The 21,489-nt window shown below is 41.0% G+C and overlaps 2 protein-coding genes across 2 annotated transcripts; both read right to left on the reverse strand.

The window, feature by feature from the left end:
• Positions 1 to 2,458: 2,458 nt before the first annotated feature.
• Positions 2,459 to 4,139, reverse strand: LOC121759238 (probable WRKY transcription factor 65). Its single transcript, XM_042154755.1, has 3 exons — positions 3,843 to 4,139; positions 3,352 to 3,501; positions 2,459 to 3,252 (listed from the first exon to the last, which is right to left on the reverse strand). Exons 1-3 carry the CDS (start codon positions 3,986 to 3,988, stop codon positions 2,688 to 2,690), a joined length of 861 nt encoding a protein of 286 aa, XP_042010689.1. The 5' UTR covers positions 3,989 to 4,139; the 3' UTR covers positions 2,459 to 2,687.
• A 15,282-nt stretch (positions 4,140 to 19,421) lies between these two features.
• Positions 19,422 to 20,077, reverse strand: LOC121758550. The gene is made up of 3 exons (XM_042153931.1): positions 19,958 to 20,077; positions 19,777 to 19,884; positions 19,422 to 19,696 (listed from the first exon to the last, which is right to left on the reverse strand). Exons 1-3 carry the CDS (start codon positions 20,036 to 20,038, stop codon positions 19,499 to 19,501), a joined length of 387 nt encoding a protein of 128 aa, XP_042009865.1. The 5' UTR covers positions 20,039 to 20,077; the 3' UTR covers positions 19,422 to 19,498.
• Positions 20,078 to 21,489: the final 1,412 nt, after the last annotated feature.

Consider the following 21,489-nt stretch of genomic DNA (forward strand, 5'->3'; position numbering starts at 1 on the left):
ATCTTAATAATGAGATTTTATCTAACGAAGCTTATCTACTAGAGACCAAAATGATCGAGCTTGGATGATGAGGAGGATTGAAAATGCGAAGAAAATACATGTTAATAGTTTGGTATATTTTTTTATATTTATTTATTTTATAAAAATATAGTAGTACGTAGGGATGTCAATTCAACCCGAAACCCGTGGGTCAGCCCGAATAGCCCGGTAAAATGAGCGGGTTAGGCTGTAATTTTATAACCCGAATACAAAACGGGCTAAACGGGTTGGCCCGAATGGGTTGCCGGGTTAAACTGGCTAAACGGATTGTAACTTTTAATTAAAATATATTGAGTTTTAGGGACTTTTGTACTTTTGAATTTCATGTGTCACAATCATTAGTCTTTTTCAATCTACATTCTACACTTTTTCGCTCAATGTCATACTATCAACTTTCAAGTTCCACGTCAACTCATTATTCTATCGTCTCATCATCTGTCACTACTGTCTTACTATCACCAACGTAAATCAATACAAAATTAAGAATTAAACCCATCAAAATTTCAATATATTTATCATTTTAATAATGATTCGTGTAAGATATGATTTTTATTTTATAAAGAATTAATTATAAACAATGCCAAAATAATTACACGAGCACAAGCTTTAATTAAAATTAATTGATTTAATTTTGATTTATCTTTGTTTAGATTGTAGTTGATCGAGATGAAAGACTTCTCTTATTGAGGAAAACTATGAAAAATTTAAAGATTTTATATGATCCTATCACTAAGAAGAAAAATATCTAAAATTTAAAATTATTTTATTGAGGAAAATTTGATTACAGGAGATTATTTTCGAAAGTTTTTAGGTCCGAATAGCCCGATGGGTTAGCCCGGAACCCTGCGGGTTAGGGTGATGGTTGAAAATTTATGACCCGAAAAATTCATAACCCGAATAGCTCGCACCCAAATAATTCCGGCAACCCGAGTGGGTTGGCCCGAACTCGAACGGGCTAGCCCGATTGACATCCATAGTAGTACGTATAGTCTTTATTAATATTTTTTATGCGTTTGTCACTGTTTTAGTAACATTTTGTATATACTACTTCCATCGTGTGAATATGTAACACATAGTATTTTCTTTTCACTCCATGTCTTACTTACTTTTTACTATATTCAGTAAATAAGTCATATATTTTACTAATTTATTTAATTCATATTTATTACTATTATACTATAAAAGTGATAATTATGTTCAATTATTTTTTCAATCATAATTCATACCTATGTTCTTCCACTTCTGTAAAATTTGAGCCTGAGTTAAAATGGAATGCATATTCGTAGACGGAGTAGTTGATATTAGAAATTCTGAGGTTTGAATTCCAAATTCCGTGGATTCACATTGGATTCAACTGTCCCCATTAAAAAGTCAATGTTGTTGAGATGTAGACTTTTGAGCTCTTTTCCCTTTAAGATTCAATCATTATGCAGTGTTTAATTGAGAAAATATGTTGTCCAAGTTGCTAGTTTGTTTGCAAATAATGATTGGGTATGCATGATTATTATGAAATAAAACTAATATAAGACCAATTAACTACATTTGGAACGAGAAAAAACACATGTGCAATGCGATTACAAGGTATGGGTCTTCCTCACAATTTTCTGCATATTTGTTACTTAATCTAATTTGGCAAGTTTTAATAAAATTGGACTTTGTAATTTTAATATTGTATCTTTGTTTTTTGAACTTGTTTTTATTGGAGGACAAAGCACTTAGCAATACGTTGGTAGCGTGGTATACCTAATTGCTTATTTAATTTACACGACTATATATATAACATCATGCCACTAAAACTCTGTTTATTCTTGAAAGAAAATTAGTTATTGTAACTCTTTATACATTCACATAAGGATGCTCAATAATGTTCTCAATTATTCATTGATATTCCTAATCATTCAGAATTACCAGTTAATCATAACTATACAAAGGGGTATGTGATGGTAAAATACTGGAATTTTCATCAATTTTTGGTTTTACATATCCACTTTAAAACCAACTTGTAAATTACTGATTTTTTTTATTTTTTTTTATTTTACAGCTAATATAAATTTCATAGCTAATATATTTTGATGAATTACTCATATGATACTATTAGACCAAAGACATCACATTTTAGGCAACATAATAATTTCCTTTTGCTGTACTCACCCTCATTATTCATTTTTCATTTTCTCCACTCAATGACATTCTTTTTTAATATAAACTCTAATTCTACCAACAAAATTACATAATTTAATACTCTAATAATGATTATAATATAATATGTATTCCGTATGTAAGTTATCAAATCGTATTAGTATTAGAATAATAATTACTACTTGCCAAATTAGAATAAATCTATAATTCATTAATTTATTAATTAATTTTAAAATTAATATACAAACCCAAAATTTAAAATCTAGAAATTTACGGCAAATTACCATTACAATTGAATTTCTGAAATAACAATGTGGGATGAACATAAACGACAAATAACGTTAATTACAAGGAGATTAAATTTATAACATAACCTGCTTTTTTTTAAAATTTGCTAACCACTACGCTGTTAAGTGTTGACAAACAGTAAAATTACATTAAACAAAATAAAAACTTTATCTCATAACATTTCTTTAATTAATTTAAAAAAATCTAAATCCTAATCCGGATCAAGGGCATGCGGCGGTAGCCAATTCCGACCGTCTCCGCTCCGCCTCCCTCTCCACCATCCCGCGGCGGAACACGGTGGAACACTCCGGCAACTCACCGAGATCCGCGAACAGCGACTCATCCTCCTCCCGCATCGTGAAAATCATCGCCATCTCGCTGTCGGCGCTAATCCTCTCCTCCGCCAGCATCGGACTCTCCATAATCCAATTTCCGCAATCGAAATCCGTAAACCATCCGAATTCGCCACTTTGGATCAACATCCCTTCTCCGCCGCCGCCGAATTTGCTATCCTCCGCCGCCGCAACTTCTTCTCTAATACGAGATTGATCGGATAGATCGATCTGGTGTTTCGTCTCTAATTCTTCGTCGTCTTCGTCGTCTTCATCTTCATCTTCCGATAACGGAGTTTTCGCGGCGGTTTTGTGGTGGCTGGCTTTGGAAACCGGCCAATTGTGGTTGTGCTCGCAATAATACGTTACGTGTAGCATTTTCGGATCCAATCGGCTCCTCTCCACCTGTTTTCTTGCCGGACATCCTTTCGAGCTACTGCATCGATAATAACCTCTGCAATACCCGAGTAAAAATTCAGTGATCTGAACATATTGTCACGTCAAAAAAAAATCCCCAAATTTTACCCTAATTGCAATTAATTAAGTTAACCACCTCGGATACGGGGAGCCTTTGATCGGCTTTTGGCCGTACTTCCGCCACGCCCATGAATCGGCCGGTGGAGCGCCGATCTGATCGCCCTTCTGCTTTAATCCAACGGCCTTGATTGGCACTGATACCACTCTCTTTTGTATGGCTCTCCTACTGCAAATTGTAAGGCCGGAGGAGAAATAAACAAAACATTATAAGAACACAATTTTTTGCTCATTTTTAGTTATACAACTCCAAAATCGATGAGTTATCTATCCTACCAAACTGACCTTAATTTATTTAATAACCACTCTCAGTCTCTAATTATCTTCAAGGTGTGTATATAGGCTAAACATTGTTTTGGAAATGGACAACATAATTTTTTTAACTTCTAACTGAACTATAGACTGAAAAATAAACACATTTCATGAAATAGAAAAATTAATTTTGATGGACATATCAAAATAAAAAAATAAAATAATTTTTTTATGAACGAAGACAGAATGCTAATTTACCTTCTTTTGGGAGATGATGTGGAAGCGATCTTGGTATCAGTGGAGACGGCGGAGGAGCGCGGCGAATCTCCTCCGCTGTTGGAGTTCTCGGAGTCGTCGAGGTCGTTAACAGAACGGTGGCGGTGGCGGTTGAAGCCGGTGTCCATGGCGGAATCGTTGCAGAGAGAGAACAAAAAAAGAGATTGATGAGAGCAAGAAAATGGAGGAAGAGAGGGTGGTGGGTTTTAAAATGGTGACAGATCGATAATTGTGTAGTTTAAAGAGGGACGTGCAAGCAAATGTGGGAAGTAATCCAAAGTTGATCATATTATAATGCAATGTAAAAGGGATCATTAATGTTGATTAATTACTCTAATGATGTGATTAATTAGCACCTCTGTAATGACGCAGCGCGTGACTACGCGATGCTGAGTTGTGGCTAATTTTATTAATTACTTTTATCCACATTTGAAAAGGCTCACAATATCCACAGACCACAATTGAATTTTCGAATTTAGTGTGCATTACTAATTAATTTTCTTAATGAGTGATGCTAAATGGCCATAATGTGGCCGGCCATAAAGAGTTAATTTAGTCCATTTACATGTATAAAAAATTAGAATTACTGATATAAACTTATATGTGTGTGAATGGACTTGTAAGTTGATACTTATCTTTGAATTCCATTACGTAAAACACATTAATATCACGAATTACTGTATACGTTGAGCAACAATCAAGAAATGACAGTAGTAATAAGTTGAGCAAAAACTACGAAAGAGCAACACTAACATGCTGAGCAATATATAATGAAGATGATATAAAAGTAAAATCAAGTAGTATTAAACCAAAAATTTGAAAAAAAATCAATTTTTTTTGTTATTTAATTAATTTATGGCTGGCCATAATGTGGCCGCGTAGCATTATTCTTTCTTAATTGCTTAAATCCAATGTTTTTTTATGACTGGATTTTGTGTATCTTGTGGAATCATGCTGAAATAGAATACGAAAAAATGACGTAAATTAATGAGTTTTGATTTTTAAAATCAGCGGGTTATTTAATGTTATCTTATCAGCAATATTAGGTTGCAGATCGTGACATTGTGGGTTTGGAAAGCAAAATGGTATTAGAATATTTTTGGCGTTAATCATTATCTATATATGTATAATTAAGTGTGTTTGCGAGGGGATACATTCGTAATTACATTTTGGTATTGAAAAATAAGCATATGAAGAAAAGTTGAAGAAATAATTACCATTGTTTTTAAAATATCGAATACATAGATTTATTTCTACTTACACATTCTTACAAACACAAACAGCGTTACCTCAATTTATCTGGACAAAATAAATAAATCCGTAAGCATTAGTATATATTTTCTTCAAACCCATTGCAAACATCTTGATAAGATGACCAATAATAATTCAAATTTTATGTTGTACTATAAAAAATAATTAATTAGTTGTATAAATCTTTAAATCTAGTGGGAAAATAGTGATTTTAACTTTTAAGGTGTTTTTATTTTATAGAGTATTATGGAATTAAACATAACTCAGCGTCCAGCGACAATGTGAAAATAAAAACATCATTCAAATAAACACTGAATGCTTTATTATGTACATATTACTCAGATTGCTTTTATAAATAAAAAATACACACACGATAAAAAAATTTAATCACCATAATATTATACATTAATCAAATTATATCCATAGTAATAGTGTTCATATTGATTCACGGACACTTATATCTATATATAAAATTCATTGTAAAAATAATAAATTAACTAATTTATAGTGATAATTTTAATTATTAATAATATACTATGAGAAAACCAACTACTTTGATCAGATCTAAATTAATACTACCATCTTTCCTTAAAACAAATAAAGAATAAAAATGTTATAAGGATTATAAGTATTAGAATATGCATGGTTTCAAGTCCAATATTTGAGGGTTGCATTCAAAACATTTAGGCCCTAAATAGATTCATCAATATACATTTCGGATTCTAATTATAAATCAACAGATCAATCTGATCCATAACAAAAATATGTAAGTCGAAATGCAAAGTATAATTTATTTAAGCATTGATGAAAACCTATAAATATAATCACTACATGGGGGACCATTTTGGATGAGCTCACATTATCCTATAAAGCAAAAACTAATTAAGAAAAACACATTAAATTATTTACGATTGAATGAGTCTAATCTTCTTAGTTGTAATTTCTATTTACTTGCTCTCTCACATATTTCTCAGATCTAACCCCGACATTAAAATATGAAAGTCAATATAATTATTTATTTTAAAAATTACATGGATGTTTAGTTAGTGGTTGCGTTGCCAGCATTCAAGATACCAAATCTTTTACTTGCATCCAATTTGATTCCTCGAATAAACTAGCTAGAAGAAGTCAAGTTTTGCTACTATTTTTTAAATGTGTAACACGCAACTTATTATTCATTTTTTATTGGAAAATGTATTACTCTATTAATTAAGGATGCCCTCTGTAATACCTCCAAGTTTGATGGTAATCCGTTACTCAACCTAAATCAAATAGGGTCTAGTTGAATCTAATTTAATAACCTGATTTGTTTTTTTGTTTTTTTATTAATGAGTTCATGTATTTGCAAATATATCAAGTGATTCTAAACACATGATTAGTGTAAAAGTTGAGGTAATATCTGTTAATTCTATTTTATAATCTATTTTTTATACTCTCTGTTCCATAAGAATATGCACTCTTTTCTTTTTAGTCCGTCCCACAAGAATCCGTGTTTATCCCAAAGTGCATATTCTTGTAGGACGAAGGGAGTATAAATTAATGTGATGATATATGTAGAGTTGTATTACAGCCACGCCAAGTCCAGTTGAAATTAGTATTAACTTGCTTAATCATGAAATTGAGTACATATAATCTTTTGGGGATCGCATATATGATATGTCCCATATTAATTAGTCTCTAATCAATTTGTCTCTTATCCATTTACTCACTTCGTGATTTAAGGCATTCAAAAGGTCAACTCTTTACAAGAAAACAATTGGATATTCGATGCAAGAATATTAATCATGTGATAAATTTCACTTCAGCCATTAATATTATAATAAAAATTTCACCCTCCCTCAAATGCCTCTTTTCAATCATAAAAATCAAAGAAAGAAAAGGAAAGGTAAAACCTTTCAAAATTGAACAAAACTCAGGTGCGGACATCCGCAAATTAATGGTGTTTAAGTAATCCTTAGTTAACAAGCAATTAGGGATTTTCAAGTTCTTAATTAAAATTTAAGAATTACTATAAATTTTATTTAAGTAGCTCAAGTAATGTACATGATTCATGGGGGCCCAATTAAATGTCACTACTCACTGGTAGTACATTTTACAGATGGACCTCCAGCCTCCTTATATTAACATCTTAGAACGTGGCCCACTTTTAAATTAAATGCTACTATAAAGAAAATTATATTATTTAATTAAAAACATCAATAATTTATTATAAGTAAATGATCGAAAATTTTTCATTGTTAGTTAATTATAAAAAAAATTCTAAATACATGGTCTTGCCAACTAACTTTTAAAGTTGTTTGACAAACAAAAAAATTGACCAAACTTTGTGTTTTCCTACAATTCGCTTAGTAAAACTTTTCAAGCATTAAAATATACGGGAAACAATTTTGGTTTACGTACATGACTTACTTTGAAGTCACGCTAGGAGAAAAAATACTCCTCCATCTGTTCCATAAAAATATGAATTTTTGAAGGAGTATGAGTTTTAGTGTAGAATTGGTAAAGTAGAAGAAATATTAAAAAGATTTGTTGGAGTATTGTTAGTGGAGAATGTGACTCACTTCACTAGAGAAAAAAACATTTCTTAGGTTAGAAAGTTCATAATTTTAAGGGACGGACGAAAAATGTAATAGTTCTTATTTTTAAGGGGCTTAGTTTTATGGAGTATAACATAATCGTGGAGTACTATTTTCATTGCATTTACTTATGTTTGATGCATATGATGCTACATATCAAGAAAAGATTGATAAATATTCTCCTCAATCCTTATGAATATTTTGGATTTGGCCGACCACGATGAAAGAATATTAAAATCCCAACATTTACTAAATACTGGTAGTACTTGATACTATGTCGTTCATCAAAGTTCAAATAATTAACTGATCTTGAATCCACTAACAATTGTAACATTAGAGCTAGTCCATATCTTACTTATTCAAGATACTTGAAATAACAAACATTAATTTTCTCCAACTTGTTGAATCAATGAAAATGAAGGCAATGAACAATTTACAAAGTTTGAAACACATTATTCACGTGCTATTTTGTGTCTGCATTCGGACAAGGTCGAAAATTGCCTTGTTCAAGACTGCGGCGTCGATGTCGGCTTCAACAATGGCTTCTGATGGATCCGCGAATTTCTGAGGTTAGTAAAAGCTGGTAGAGAATGAAAACTACAACACACAGAATTTACGTGGTTCGATTTACTGAAGTAAATCTACGTCCACGGGAAGAAGGGAGGGCAAGATTGTATTGCTTGATCTGGGATTACAGCTTACAACACAGACTTGCTATATGATTTTATCTCTAGAGAGCTTAACCTCCTTCTATCTGATCTAAGTTCTATTTATATCTTGAACTAAGATCGTGGCTTGCATCACCACCCTAAGTCGTGGATGTCGTGTAGGTCATGGCCTAAGATCGTGGATGTAGCGTAGGTCATGGCCTACGATCGTGGCCTGAGTTGACACCACGTGGTAGTGGGTGTGTTGGACATCCTGTATGGGTCCACTAACTCCTTGTTCGGTCGAATACTGAGACCGAACTGCTTTGGTTGCCGATCTGAGAGTAGAGCTTGATGCCGACCTGAGAGCAGAGCTTGATTGGATGGCTTTTACCGAGCTGTAGGCTGAGGCCGAACTCTTTGGTAATGCCGAACTCATACTCCTGCTTTGGTTGCCGATCTGAGAGTAGAGCTTGATGCCGACCTGAGAGCAGAGCTTGATAGGTTGGCTTTTACCGAGCTGTAGGTAGAGCTTGATGCCGACCTGAGAGCAGAGCTTGATTGGTTGGCTTTTACCGAGCTGTAGGCTGAGGCCGAACTCTTTGGTAATGCCGAACTGAACTCTTCCTTGGGCTTTGGGCTGATGGGCCGTCATTGCTGTTGGGCTTGTTTAGTACGCACCCCATCACTACCCCCCCCGAAAAGCGAAGTGAATCACTTCGGCTAGGCGAGTCACTTCGGCATTCTGGAAAAGGGTACGGGGGAGGCTGACGTCAGGGGACGTGCCCTGCGCGTGACTGCATTAAATGCGACAGTAAAATCCGGCCGTCGAATCCTGAAAAGGTGGAATATGAAACGGTGCGATGATTTGAAATCTTTTCCAAATCTGATAAATACCGCCTTTCTTCATCATTTGAACACCTTTGCTATTGGCTTCTTCTGCACTCTCTATCTTTTGCGTGAAAAATTTCCTTCCGCTTTCAAAAATTTCCTCAGGATTTCTTCAAACTTTCAAAGAGTAAGAACCATGTCTGCTTCTTCTTCGTCTGAGTCTGGTAGCGGTAGAAAAGGGGGTAAGGGGTCTTCTAGCCGGAAAGAATCCGGGGAGAAGACCGTAGAGTATTTTCACAGTATCTTGAGTAAGGATACTGTGATATCCCTTTACGAAAAATACTCTTTTCCTGGGGGGAAGGCGGTGGTTCCCGACGATGATCATAGGGCTAACGACCCGCCGGAGGGTTATGCCACCGTTTACGAAGCCTGCTTAGAATGCGGGCTTCGTTTCCCTCTTCCCCCACCTTTTGTAGAGCTTCTTGATTTTTTTCAACTCCCTTTAGGTCAGGTGACTCCGAATTCTTGGAGGCACTTGTCGGCTTTTGCTGCCGAACTCCGTAGGTTAGATAAGGATCTGTCTCTGCGGGCAATCCTTAATTTTTTCCAATTTAAAAGGAAGGGATCTTGGTTTTACTTGATCCCCTTACAGCCTTTTAGGGCATTCTGCAAAACCAAGTGGCCGAAATGGCAAAACCGCTTCTTTTTTTATAATAGGACAGCGGCTCCGGGCTTCCCCTGGAGAGGGCCGAAGTCCGTGATTCCTCATCCTCGGTTAGAACCATTGGCCGAGCTCGATGGCGAGCTCAACAAGATTCCCGTAGTTAGGAAACAATACACGGAGTCTGAGCTCGTCAAGGGCGACGTCGTGTTCGACATCTCGTCTTCGGACGAAGAGGCCGAGGGTGAGGATTTCTCTTTACCTTTATGTTCTACTGCTTTAACGAAGAAAACTAACCTTGCTTTCTTGCTTTTTGGCAGTGTACATGCTGAACAAGGCTACCCGAAAATCTTCGGAGTCCAAGGAGCCGGAGAGGCCGAAAACCACCAGCTCGGCGTCTGATGCCGAGAGGACTCCGAAAAGGCAAAAAACCTCTTCGGATCCGAAGAAGCCGGAGTCAACTTCGGCAAAGGGGAGGGGGAAGGCCCAGAAGCCCCCGAGAGCGCCAGAGAAAGACGTGGTCTTGGCGCCTCCTTCGGAACATATCTGTGAGCCGTTTTTATGGCCCACGGACTTCGCCGAGGTGAATTCTCTTCTTGATTTTCTGGCCTTGCTTTTTTCCTGTATTTTTTGTGGTCCCTTAGTTGACTTTTTTCTTTATTCATTTTCAGAGGAACGATATGCTCTCCAAGCTCGTCGCCGTCGAACTCTCCAAAGCGTCCAATGACTATGCTGAGATGCAGAGGAAGTTGGCGGCTGCTTGTCATCGGGCCGAACAGGCTGAGGCTAACTTTGAGAAGGCCAGAGCTGCTAGGATTTCGGCCCAGGATGAAGCTCAGTTTGCCAAAAACCAGCTCGTCATCCAGCGGGAGCAGACGAAACGGAGGGATGCTGCTGCCGTGGTTGCCCAAGGGGAGGCTCTCCGTGTTTACACGGAGAAACTCTTTTTGAGCAGCCAGTTCTCGGCCTTTGTCGGTAGTCTGGTAAGGCTAATTGCCGATAAGGGCGAGCAGGGGGCCGACGTCGTGCTGCCTCTGTACAGCCGAGAGATAGCGGCTCGGCTTCAGAATCTGCCGCTCCTTGAGGAGCTCGCTTCATCTTCGGTCCTGCTTTCTGCAGACCGAGTCCGGAGTTGTCGAGCTGATCGGGACGAGAACCTGGAGGCTATCTTTGTCTCCGTGGGACCCGTTTCACCCGCTTCGACTTACCACGGAGAGGGTGAGGCCGAGCCGCTGGAGCTGGAGGCCGAAGTCGAGCGGGCCGGGCATCCGGAGAAGGAGGCCGATCAGGAGGCGGAGGCGAGGCCGGCAGGATGCGAGGCCGAGGCTGAAGTAGTTCAGGAGAAAGAAGCTGAACCAGACCAAGGAGCCGGAGACGAAGCTGGTGGAGTATGATTTCGTCTCCCTTCTCTTAGTCTAGTTTCTTCCTTGTAGAATGGCCTTGAAGCCCTCCTAGTGTAAAAATTTTCCTTGTGAATGAAAAATTCTCTACACTTGTCTTCGTATAGCTTTTCGTACTCGCCTTTATTCCTGTTGTATTTTACTATCTGCTCGGTACAGCTGCCGAACTAATATAGCTGCTTTGTACTCAAGGAGATGGAGATACTTCACTGGAAACGGCTGTACTCTTCGGCTTTAGACGAAGCTGAGAAAAGAGCTATAGCCGATCAGACGAAGAATGACGAGCTTCTGGCTCGTTTAGTGAAGCTGGAGGCCGATAATAAGGACTTAGAGTCCGATAAGAAGGATCTGGAGGCCGAGCTGAATACGACCGTTGCTGAGAGGACTGCGTACGAGGATTACATCCGTGTGCGCGGGGGATTGACCATATCAGATGTTCAGAGTCGAGTTGACGAACTGTGGGAGGAATATCATGTACTCCGGAGGAACAATGCGCTGGAGAGCTCGGCTTGCCACCAAGTTGTGAAATCATTACGGCGCTGGGCTTCTCGGTACGACATTGTTCTTTCTCGGCGCCCCTCCATAGAAAGATTCCTTCGGCATGTCGTGCCAACAGATGCTCGCACTCCAGATCAAGCCTCTGGTTCCCTTGTTCAAAATCCTACTTCCAGTCAACAACGAACTCCGGAACAGCCGGAAACGTCAAGACGAGAACGGGCTCAGGAGCAACCGGAATCGTCAAGACAGGGACGGACTGAAATTCGCCGAGGAGTTGTGACTATGAGCGAGCAAGATCAGCAGATGATTATTGCAGAGACTCTTCATCGCCGAGGTGTTAGGACTTCTCGGGCTCGGGGAAGAGGCGTTGGGTCGAGGATAGCATCTCGTCGACCTGCTTATTCTTCATCTGCTCGGAACAACCGAACTCGGCTTCCAGAGGATTTTGCAGATAGGTGGCTTAACTTCAGCAACCCTGGACAGTAGAATAGTCCTTTGTAATAGCGTAACGCCATTTTGTAGGGTAGCTGAGTTGTATGCCGAACAAGATTTGAAAAATGAAATTTTGTTTTCGCTTCTAACACTGTATTTACAGCTTAGCGAAAAAATTTCATCGTACTTGTCCTCGGTCTTATGAAGTAAACTTCTTTGACCGGACTTGGTCCTTGGTCTCATGAAGTAAACTTCTTTGACCGGACTCGTCTTTGGTCTGATGAAATAAACATCTTTGACCGGACTCGTCTTTGGTCTGATGAAATAAACATCTTTGACCGGACTCGTCTTTGGTCTGATGAAATAAACATCTTTGACCGGACTCGTCTTTGGTCCGATGAAATAAACATCTTTGGCCGGACTCGTCTTTGGTCTGATGAAATAAACATCTTTGACCAGACTTGGTTTGTGTTCTAATTTGGCGATTTTTGTCGCCGGGATCGAACTTTCCCTTGTCCTAATTCGGCGAGTTTTATCGCGTGGATCGGACTTTCCCAGTTAACCGAAGTGGTCTTATGCAGTAAACCTCTTTGACCAGACATGGTCGTCCCCGGTCTTATGAGGTAAACTTCTTTGACCGAACTTGGTCGTCCTAATTCGGCGAGGTTTATCGCGTGGATCGGACTTTCCCTTATTGCAGTTCGTTTCAGACGAAGTGCTTGTTAAGCTGAATTGCGGTCTTGTATCCTCCTTGGAAGCTTGGACTCACAATCGTTGGCTTATTGCAGTTCGTTTCAGACGGACTGCTTGTTAAGCTGACTTGTGGTCTTATATCCTCCTTAGAAGCTTGGACTCACAATAGTCTTTAATAATCGATCTAAAAAGGGGATCAGTCTTTAAAGAACGATATACCTTGGTACCATTTGTAAGAGACGACAAGCACATAGGGACAAAACACATAGAGAAAAAATGAAAAAGACGAAAGAAAAAACTTTAAACTTTTTATAAAACGACAAGTAAGAGGTACAAGTAAAAAACAAACAAATAAAAACACATACCCCTATGACCGAACTAGACACGAGACGGACTGACCGGACTTTTGTCTCTTACAAGTGGAACTTCTTGAGGTTGGAGACGTGCCATGTTCGGGGTACTTGTTCTCCTGACATGTGAGTCAATTTATAAGACCCTTTGCCGAGGACTTCTGACACCCGATATGGACCCTCCCATGTGGGTTCGAGTTTGCCCAGCTTTTCTGCTCGGCTTACTTCGTTGTTTCTCAAGACGAGATCTCCCACTTGAAATTGAAGCTTTTTTACCCTTTGGTTATAATACCGGGCTACTTGCTCCTTATACTTGGCTGCTTTTATGCACGCCAATTCTCTTCTTTCTTCGGCGAGATCTAGTTCTGCTCTCAGTCCGTCGTCATTCATTTCTGAGGAGAAATTTAGAGTTCGGGGACTGGGTACGCCGATCTCCACTGGAATTACGGCTTCAGTGCCGTACACCAGACTATACGGAGTTTCACCGTTGGAGGTTTTGGGTGTAGTTCGGTAGGACCATAGGACTTGAGGGAGATTTTCTACCCATTGTCCTTTGGCTTGCTCTAACCGAGCTTTTAACCCTTTCACCAGAATCCGGTTCGTTACTTCCGTTTGTCCGTTTGCTTGGGGATGGGAGACCGAAGTGAACCGCTGTTGAATGTTCAGCTCTTGGCACCAATTCTTGAACGTCTTGTCGGTGAACTGAGTCCCATTATCCGAGATGAGGATGTGGGGTATGCCAAATCGGCACACTATGTTCTTCCAGACGAAGTCCAATGCCTTTGAGCTCGTTATTGTAGCTAATGGTTCAGCCTCCACCCACTTCGTGAAGTAGTCCACGGCAACGATAAGGAATTTCATTTGCCGAGGAGCTTGAGGAAGTGGTCCCACTATGTCTATGCCCCATTGCATGAAAGGCCAAGGGCTTTGCATAGTGTATAGATCGGTCTGCGGCATCCTTGGGACATTTGCATGAATTTGGCACTTCGTACACTTCTTGACGAGTTGCACTGCCTCTTGTACCATGGTTGGCCAATAATATCCCCATCTCAGAACTTTTTTAGCTAAAGCTCTGGCTCCGATGTGGCTACCGCACGATCCTTCATGAACTTCTCTGAGGATGTAGTCCGTCTCTTCTGGTCCTACGCACCGCAATAACGGCTGGAGGTAAGACTTTCTAAAGAGGACTCCTTCATGAAGTTCGTACCGAAGAGCTCGGCACGTGATCTTCCGAGCTTCTCTCTTATCCTCGGGCAATTGTCCTTGATCCAGATACTGCAAGATCGGCGTCATCCAGTTCGGCGAGCTGGATACTGAATGTACCTCGGCTTCATCAATGCTTCGATGCATTAATTCTTCCGCCTTTGAGCTCGGATCTGAGGCCAATTTACTTAAGGCATCTGCTCGGCTATTTTCCGCTCTGGGAATGCGGATTATCCGAAAATAGGAGAAACTTCGGCTGATGCTTTGCGCTTTGTCCAAATACTTCTTCATTCTCTCGTCACGAGCTTCACTTGTACCCAACATGTGATTTACTATGACTTGTGAATCACAATGGACTTTGAGAGATTTGACGAGCAGACTTTGCGCTAACTGGAGTCCGGCCAGGAGGGCTTCGTACTCGGCTTCATTATTAGTAGTGGGGAATAGGAAACGAAGTGAGTAGGTTACCTCGTGTCCGTCGGGAGCGACAAGTAAAATACCAGCTCCACTTCCCATCTTGTTTGAAGCTCCATCTACGAATCCGCTCCAGCAGTCCGGCGGCTCTACTTCGGATTCCAAGGGCTGTGCTAGTTCGGCATTGGCAGAATTCTTCTGTTCGGCAATAACGGGAATTGCTTGATCGAACTTCGCTTCTGCAAGAAAATCCGCCAAGGCTTGTCCCTTGATGGCTTTCCGAGGTAGATATTCAATTGTGTGCTCTCCCAACTCTATAGCCCACTTGGCGATTCTGCCTGATGCTTCTGGTTTGGTCAACACTTGCCGAAGTGGCAGATCAGTGAAGACGCATACCTTGTGAGCATAGAAGTATGACCGCAGTCTCCTTGCTGCATTTACTAACGCTAGAGCAATCTTTTCCAGAGGTGGATACCTGGTTTCTGGACCTCTTAATGCTCGGCTTGTAAAATAGATGGGAAGCTGCTTTAGGCCTTCTTCTCGTACAAGCACCGCGCTGATGGTTTGATCCGATGCCGCTAAGTATAAGAATATTACTTCGGCTTCGGTTGGAGCAGAGAGAATAGGAAGCTCGGCTAGATAACTTTTGAGCTCGTCAAAAGCCCTTTTCTGCTCGGCTCCCCACTCGAACTTTGGTGCCTTTTTCAACACCTTGAAGAACGGCAGTTGCTTTTCGGCTGCTTGGGAAAAGAATCGATTCAGTGCGGCTAGACATCCGGTTAGCCTTTGCACGTCATGTATTGACTTCGGCATTGCCATGTTCTGAACGACTTGAACTTTTGAGGGGTTTGCCTTGAGTCCGTCCTTTGAAACCCAACAACCCAGAAACTTTCCCGAATCTACCAAAAAGGTACACTTTTGGGGATTAAGTTTGAGGTTGGCTTTCTTGAGCACGTCGAGAGTGGACTTGAGGTTGTGCTCGTACTCCGAGGTGCTTTTGCTCTTGACGACTATATCGTCAACATACACTTCGACCTCCTTTCCAATCAGGTGCCGAAAAAGCTTGTCTACCATCCTTTGATAAGTGGCTCCGGCATTCTTCAAACCGAATGGCATCTTTTTATAAGCGAAAATGCCGAAATCAGTAATGAAGGCCGTTTTTGAAGCGTCAATCTCATCCATTAAAACCTGATGGTATCCTTTGTATAGATCAAGAAAACAAAAAATTTCAAAGCCTATCAGAGCTTCTACTTTTTTATCTATGTTCGGAAGGGGATAGCAATCTTTGGGACAGTGCTTATTTAGATCGGTGAAATCTATGCACATCCGCCATCCTCCTTCCTTTTTCTTGATCATGACAGGATTGGCCACCCACGAAGGATACTTCACTTCGAATAACACATCCGCCTTCAATAATTGACGGACTTCGTCATGGATGACTTGACTTCGTTCTGCCGCAAAGAGTCTTTGCTTCTGTTTTATCGGCCGGACCGAAGGATCAATATTTAAACGATGAGTGATTACCTCGGGGGGCACTCCGGTCATGTCCAACGGAGACCATGCAAAGACGTCTTTGTACTCCTTGAGGAGCTGGATGGTTTTTTCCCGAAGTAGAGGCGTTCCCGCGAAGCCGATCTTAACCGTTCTGGATGGATCGTCTTCGTACAGCTGAACTGTCATCGAATTCGGCTCCGGTATGACTTCGGTCATTGCCTCTGACTCCGGCTGCTGTGATTGCTATGCTTGGTGGTGCCGATCTGACTGCTCGGCACTTCTAAGCGCAATTTGCAGACATTCCTTTGCTCTCTTTTGGTCACCTCGGATGACCGCTATCCCTCCTTTAGTAGGGATCTTGATGGTGAGGTGATAAGTGGAGCAAATGGCCCGAACTGTGTTGAGCCAGTCTCTTCCCAGGATGACGTTGTACGGGGACCGAGCTTTCACCACGAAAAACTCAATCATCGTACTGGAGCTAGTAGGCGCTTTCCCCACCGTGATCGGAAGGCTGATAATACCTTCAGGGCGGGTGTCCTCCTGGGCGAAGCTCTTCAGGGGAAGCGGAGCCGGGCTGAGCCGAGCTGGGTCCACTTCTAGTTTGTCGAAGCACTCTTTAAAAAGAATGCTGACTGACGCTCCTGTATCCACAAACACCCTGTGGATCAGTTTGTTTGCCACTCCGGCTTGGATGACAATGGCGTCTTGGTGAGGAGAGATGGCCGGGACGGGATCAGCATCCGAGAACGTAATCACTTCGTCCTGCTTCAGCCTTTTATGCGTTGGCTCTTCTCGATTGGAGCCTCTGCGCTCTGACTTCAGGGACGACTTGGTCTTCCCGGCAGGGAGAGCGTCAATAGTCAGGATTACTCCATCATATTGCGGCTCGTCATCGTCTTCGGGATCCGGCTGCCTTTTCGGATCCTGAGGAGCGCAGTTCGCACCTCTCTGCTTCTTATTCTTCTTTGACTGCTTGCTTTGGTATTTTTTCAATGTCCCTGCCCTCACAAGAACATCGATACCTGCAGCCAAGTTTCTGCACTCCTCGGTATCGTGACCGTGGTCTTGATGGTAGGAGCAGTAGTTATCCTGGGGTCGGCGCGCGGCAGATTTCGTCATCCGCTTTGGCTTTTCGAACAGGTCAGAGTGTAGTTCGAAAATTTCCGCTCTCGGCTTGTTCAGCGGTACGAACTGAGCGGGCGGCTTCTCGGGATTGAGACGGGGTCCCAATCTGTCTTGCACCGGAGTCCTTTGAATCCTTTCAAAAGGAGTTCGGCGAGGATGTCCCTGATCGCCAAAAGGAGTTCGGCGAGGATGTCCCTGATCGCTATGATCGGGCTTCCTCCTGTCTCCTCGGGACGATGAGCTGTCTAACGACCGTTTGCGACGGTCTGCCTCATCGGCCCGGGAGTACTGGTCCGCAATGTCCCACATTTCCTGAGCTGTCTGCGGACCGCACTCAACGAGCTTCCTGTAGAGAGCTCCGGGCAAGATTCCATTTTGGAATGCCGAGATGACAAGCAGATCGTTGAGATCGTCTACTTGCAGGCATTCCTTGTGGAATCTTGTCATAAAGTCGCTGATTTTTTCGTCGCGACCTTGACGAATGGAAAGCAGCTGAGCCGAAGTGATTCGGGCTTCCGCTTTCTGAAAGAACCTCCTGTGGAAGACATCCATTAGATCTCGGTAAGATCTGATGCTGCCCTGGGGGAGGCTATCGAACCACCTTCTCGCGTTCCCGATGAGCAGCTCGGGAAACAGCTTGCACATGTGGACCTCGTTGAGACCCTGGTTCGCCATGTTATACTGATAGCGCCCCAAGAAATCGTGAGGGTCCACGAGCCCGTCGTAAGTCATCGACGGAGTTCGGTAGTTCTGTGGTAGGGGAGTTCGGGTGATGTCGTCCGAGAACGGAGTCTTCAGTGCTCCGTACACGGCGAATCCGATATCTCGTCGGTATGGAGGAGATTGAGTTCTCCTGTGATTCCGGTACCGAGGAAGAACAGGAATATGTCGGGGTTGAGGATTCTTCTTCCTGGAAGACACGGCACTACTGCGGTAGTGACTTTCATGTCTGGATGAGGAAGGAGAATCCTCCGTTTTCGTCTTCGGCTCTTGGCTCTTTTGCAGGAAGGCTAAGAACTCATCCTGCTTCTCAGCCAAGAACAGCTTGACAGCCTCATTCAAATCAGGCTGCTGGGAAGACTCAGTGGGACGATTTTTGGAGCGGCCTGTTCCTTCGCCATGAGAACTGGTGGTGGATTTATCCCTAGGCTGTTTTCCAGACCTATGGGATGGATTGGCTTCCTCCTGGTTCTCACGGGCAGGAATACGGGTACTCTGCGATCTGGTATGCATTTTTTGGGTGGAAAAAAATGGATCAAAAATTCGCTTTATCACAAATTTTGTTCTCTGCTTCCCACAGACGGCGCCAGTGATGGATCCGCGAATTTCTGAGGTTAGTAAAAGCTGGTAGAGAATGAAAACTACAACACACAGAATTTACGTGGTTCGATTTACTGAAGTAAATCTACGTCCACGGGAAGAAGGGAGGGCAAGATTGTATTGCTTGATCTGGGATTACAGCTTACAACACAGACTTGCTATATGATTTTATCTCTAGAGAGCTTAACCTCCTTCTATCTGATCTAAGTTCTATTTATATCTTGAACTAAGATCGTGGCTTGCATCACCACCCTAAGTCGTGGATGTCGTGTAGGTCATGGCCTAAGATCGTGGATGTAGCGTAGGTCATGGCCTACGATCGTGGCCTGAGTTGACACCACGTGGTAGTGGGTGTGTTGGACATCCTGTATGGGTCCACTAACTCCTTGTTCGGTCGAATACTGAGACCGAACTGCTTTGGTTGCCGATCTGAGAGTAGAGCTTGATGCCGACCTGAGAGCAGAGCTTGATTGGATGGCTTTTACCGAGCTGTAGGCTGAGGCCGAACTCTTTGGTAATGCCGAACTCATACTCCTGCTTTGGTTGCCGATCTGAGAGTAGAGCTTGATGCCGACCTGAGAGCAGAGCTTGATAGGTTGGCTTTTACCGAGCTGTAGGTAGAGCTTGATGCCGACCTGAGAGCAGAGCTTGATAGGTTGGCTTTTACCGAGCTGTAGGCTGAGGCCGAACTCTTTGGTAATGCCGAACTCATACTCTTCCTTGGGCTTTGGGCTGATGGGCCGTCATTGCTGTTGGGCTTGTTTAGTACGCACCCCATCAGCTTCCATTCCAAAGAAGTTCTTGCAGGTGATGCTCGCTTGCACAACATTCAAATTCAATTCTTCAAACATTTCAAGAATCGACCCCATGATTTGCTCTCCCTTCTTGCATCTCACCCTCACTGCTAGAAATCCTCTCCCAACATTCTCCACTTTCACCTCCTGCACCATTTTTCCATCCATTCAAAACCTACTATGTCTGTGTGTGTGTGTGTGTGAGAGAGAGAGAGAGAGAGATTTACATGTATTTGATTAATAAGTTGTTGGCACTCTTTCTTGATTGCTTCAACTTGTAGCTTCAATTTATGGATGTAGAGAGAAGTGTCTTTGATAGTGGAGCTCCTTTTCTCCTAAATAAAAACACAACTAAAATTAATCATGTATGTAAATCATGAATTTAATAAAGGAATGCAAGAGGCTTACTGATTTGGATTTGGTAAGGGTTCTCAAAATTTGAAGCTTTCTGCGCAATGCAATTTTTCTGTGTATTATTTTACATGCCATTTCTATCTTTCTTTGTGTGTGTGTGTGTTGTGTGATGGAATGGTGATGGATGGTTTATAAAGAGGGAGAACATTTCTGGGAGTCACGGAATGTCAAGATATGTACTGACATATGTCGCTCGTCTCATTCTATAATTATTAGTAATAAATTTGAAAAGCTCATTCATTTTTAGTACAAATTATATATTCCATCATTCACTTTGATAACGACAGATCATGTTATCACTTTTCACTAGACAAGAAAAGAAATGTATAGTAGTACTAACTTTTTATGCCATTGCTAATTTGCATTTCATTCATTTAAGCTAATAGTCGAAAATACTCAATTATAAGTCAGTTCAAGTATATCTATCACCAATTTTGAATGTGTTGAAAAAATTCATAAACTTATATTGTGTGTAGCTATTTCCTACTATCAACTATTCCACGACATTAAATATCACCTTTGTGTGTCCAGTTCCAATTTTAAATGACGTGAACATGACATGACAAAATTAGTATAGGAATGGCAAGTGAACAACACATCAACGATGTAGTACCAGTTTTGATGATTAATTGGGTGAATTCTTATAAATGATTTGAAATTTTAAATGACGTGAAGATGACATGACATGATAGAGTATAGGGAATGGCAAATCAGCACATCAAAACGATGTAGTTTTGATGATTAATTGAGTTAATTTTTATTATGTGATTTGAAATTTTTATGTACTCCCTCCGTCCCGCACTACTCGCACATTTCCTTTTGGGCACGAAGATTAAGGAATGAGTGATAGACAAAGTCAACAATTACGGCTGTATGTATAAATTGTTACTAAAAATGAAAAGATTGCAAATAACTTGGGACGCCCAGAAAGGAAATAAGTGCAGGTAGTGCGGGACGGATGGAGTATTTATTAATGAAAGACGTCGTTTTTGGTCTAGTTGGATATTAGAACATGCCACTTCAGACCAAGAAAGACATCCTTTTGGTAATTTCCATATGCCACATTAGATTCGATCTGGGCAAAATTTAATTTGTGGGAAATTAGGCACACACTAGCTAGATGTTCATGCAAGTTTTTCACCACATTTAAATTTGATGGTAAAATCATGAATTAATCTATATAGAGTGTTTTTTTTCCCTTTAAACTTTAACCCCTTTTGAAGTTTACCTCAGGATAGAATGAGTATTCTTATTTGAAATCTCACATTACTATATACCCTAAGCAAAAAAACAAATTCAATGGTGGAATTAGGTCTAGCAAACGAAGATTTAAAAAGCATAGGAATGCCAATTATGCCATACATGTCGATTAGGCCTGCTTATTCGGTCGGTTCCGGTTTTAACCGGACCAGTTAACCGATTAACCGGTTTTAATTTTTCATAAATCCTAGAACCGGAACCGACTGGTTCCGGTTCGGAACCGGAACCGGTGTATAAATTTAATCTGAATTTATTTATAATTTTAA

The sequence above is a fragment of the Salvia splendens genome, chromosome 12 (assembly GCF_004379255.2).
Source record: "Salvia splendens isolate huo1 chromosome 12, SspV2, whole genome shotgun sequence".
Lineage (NCBI taxonomy): Eukaryota > Viridiplantae > Streptophyta > Magnoliopsida > Lamiales > Lamiaceae > Salvia > Salvia splendens.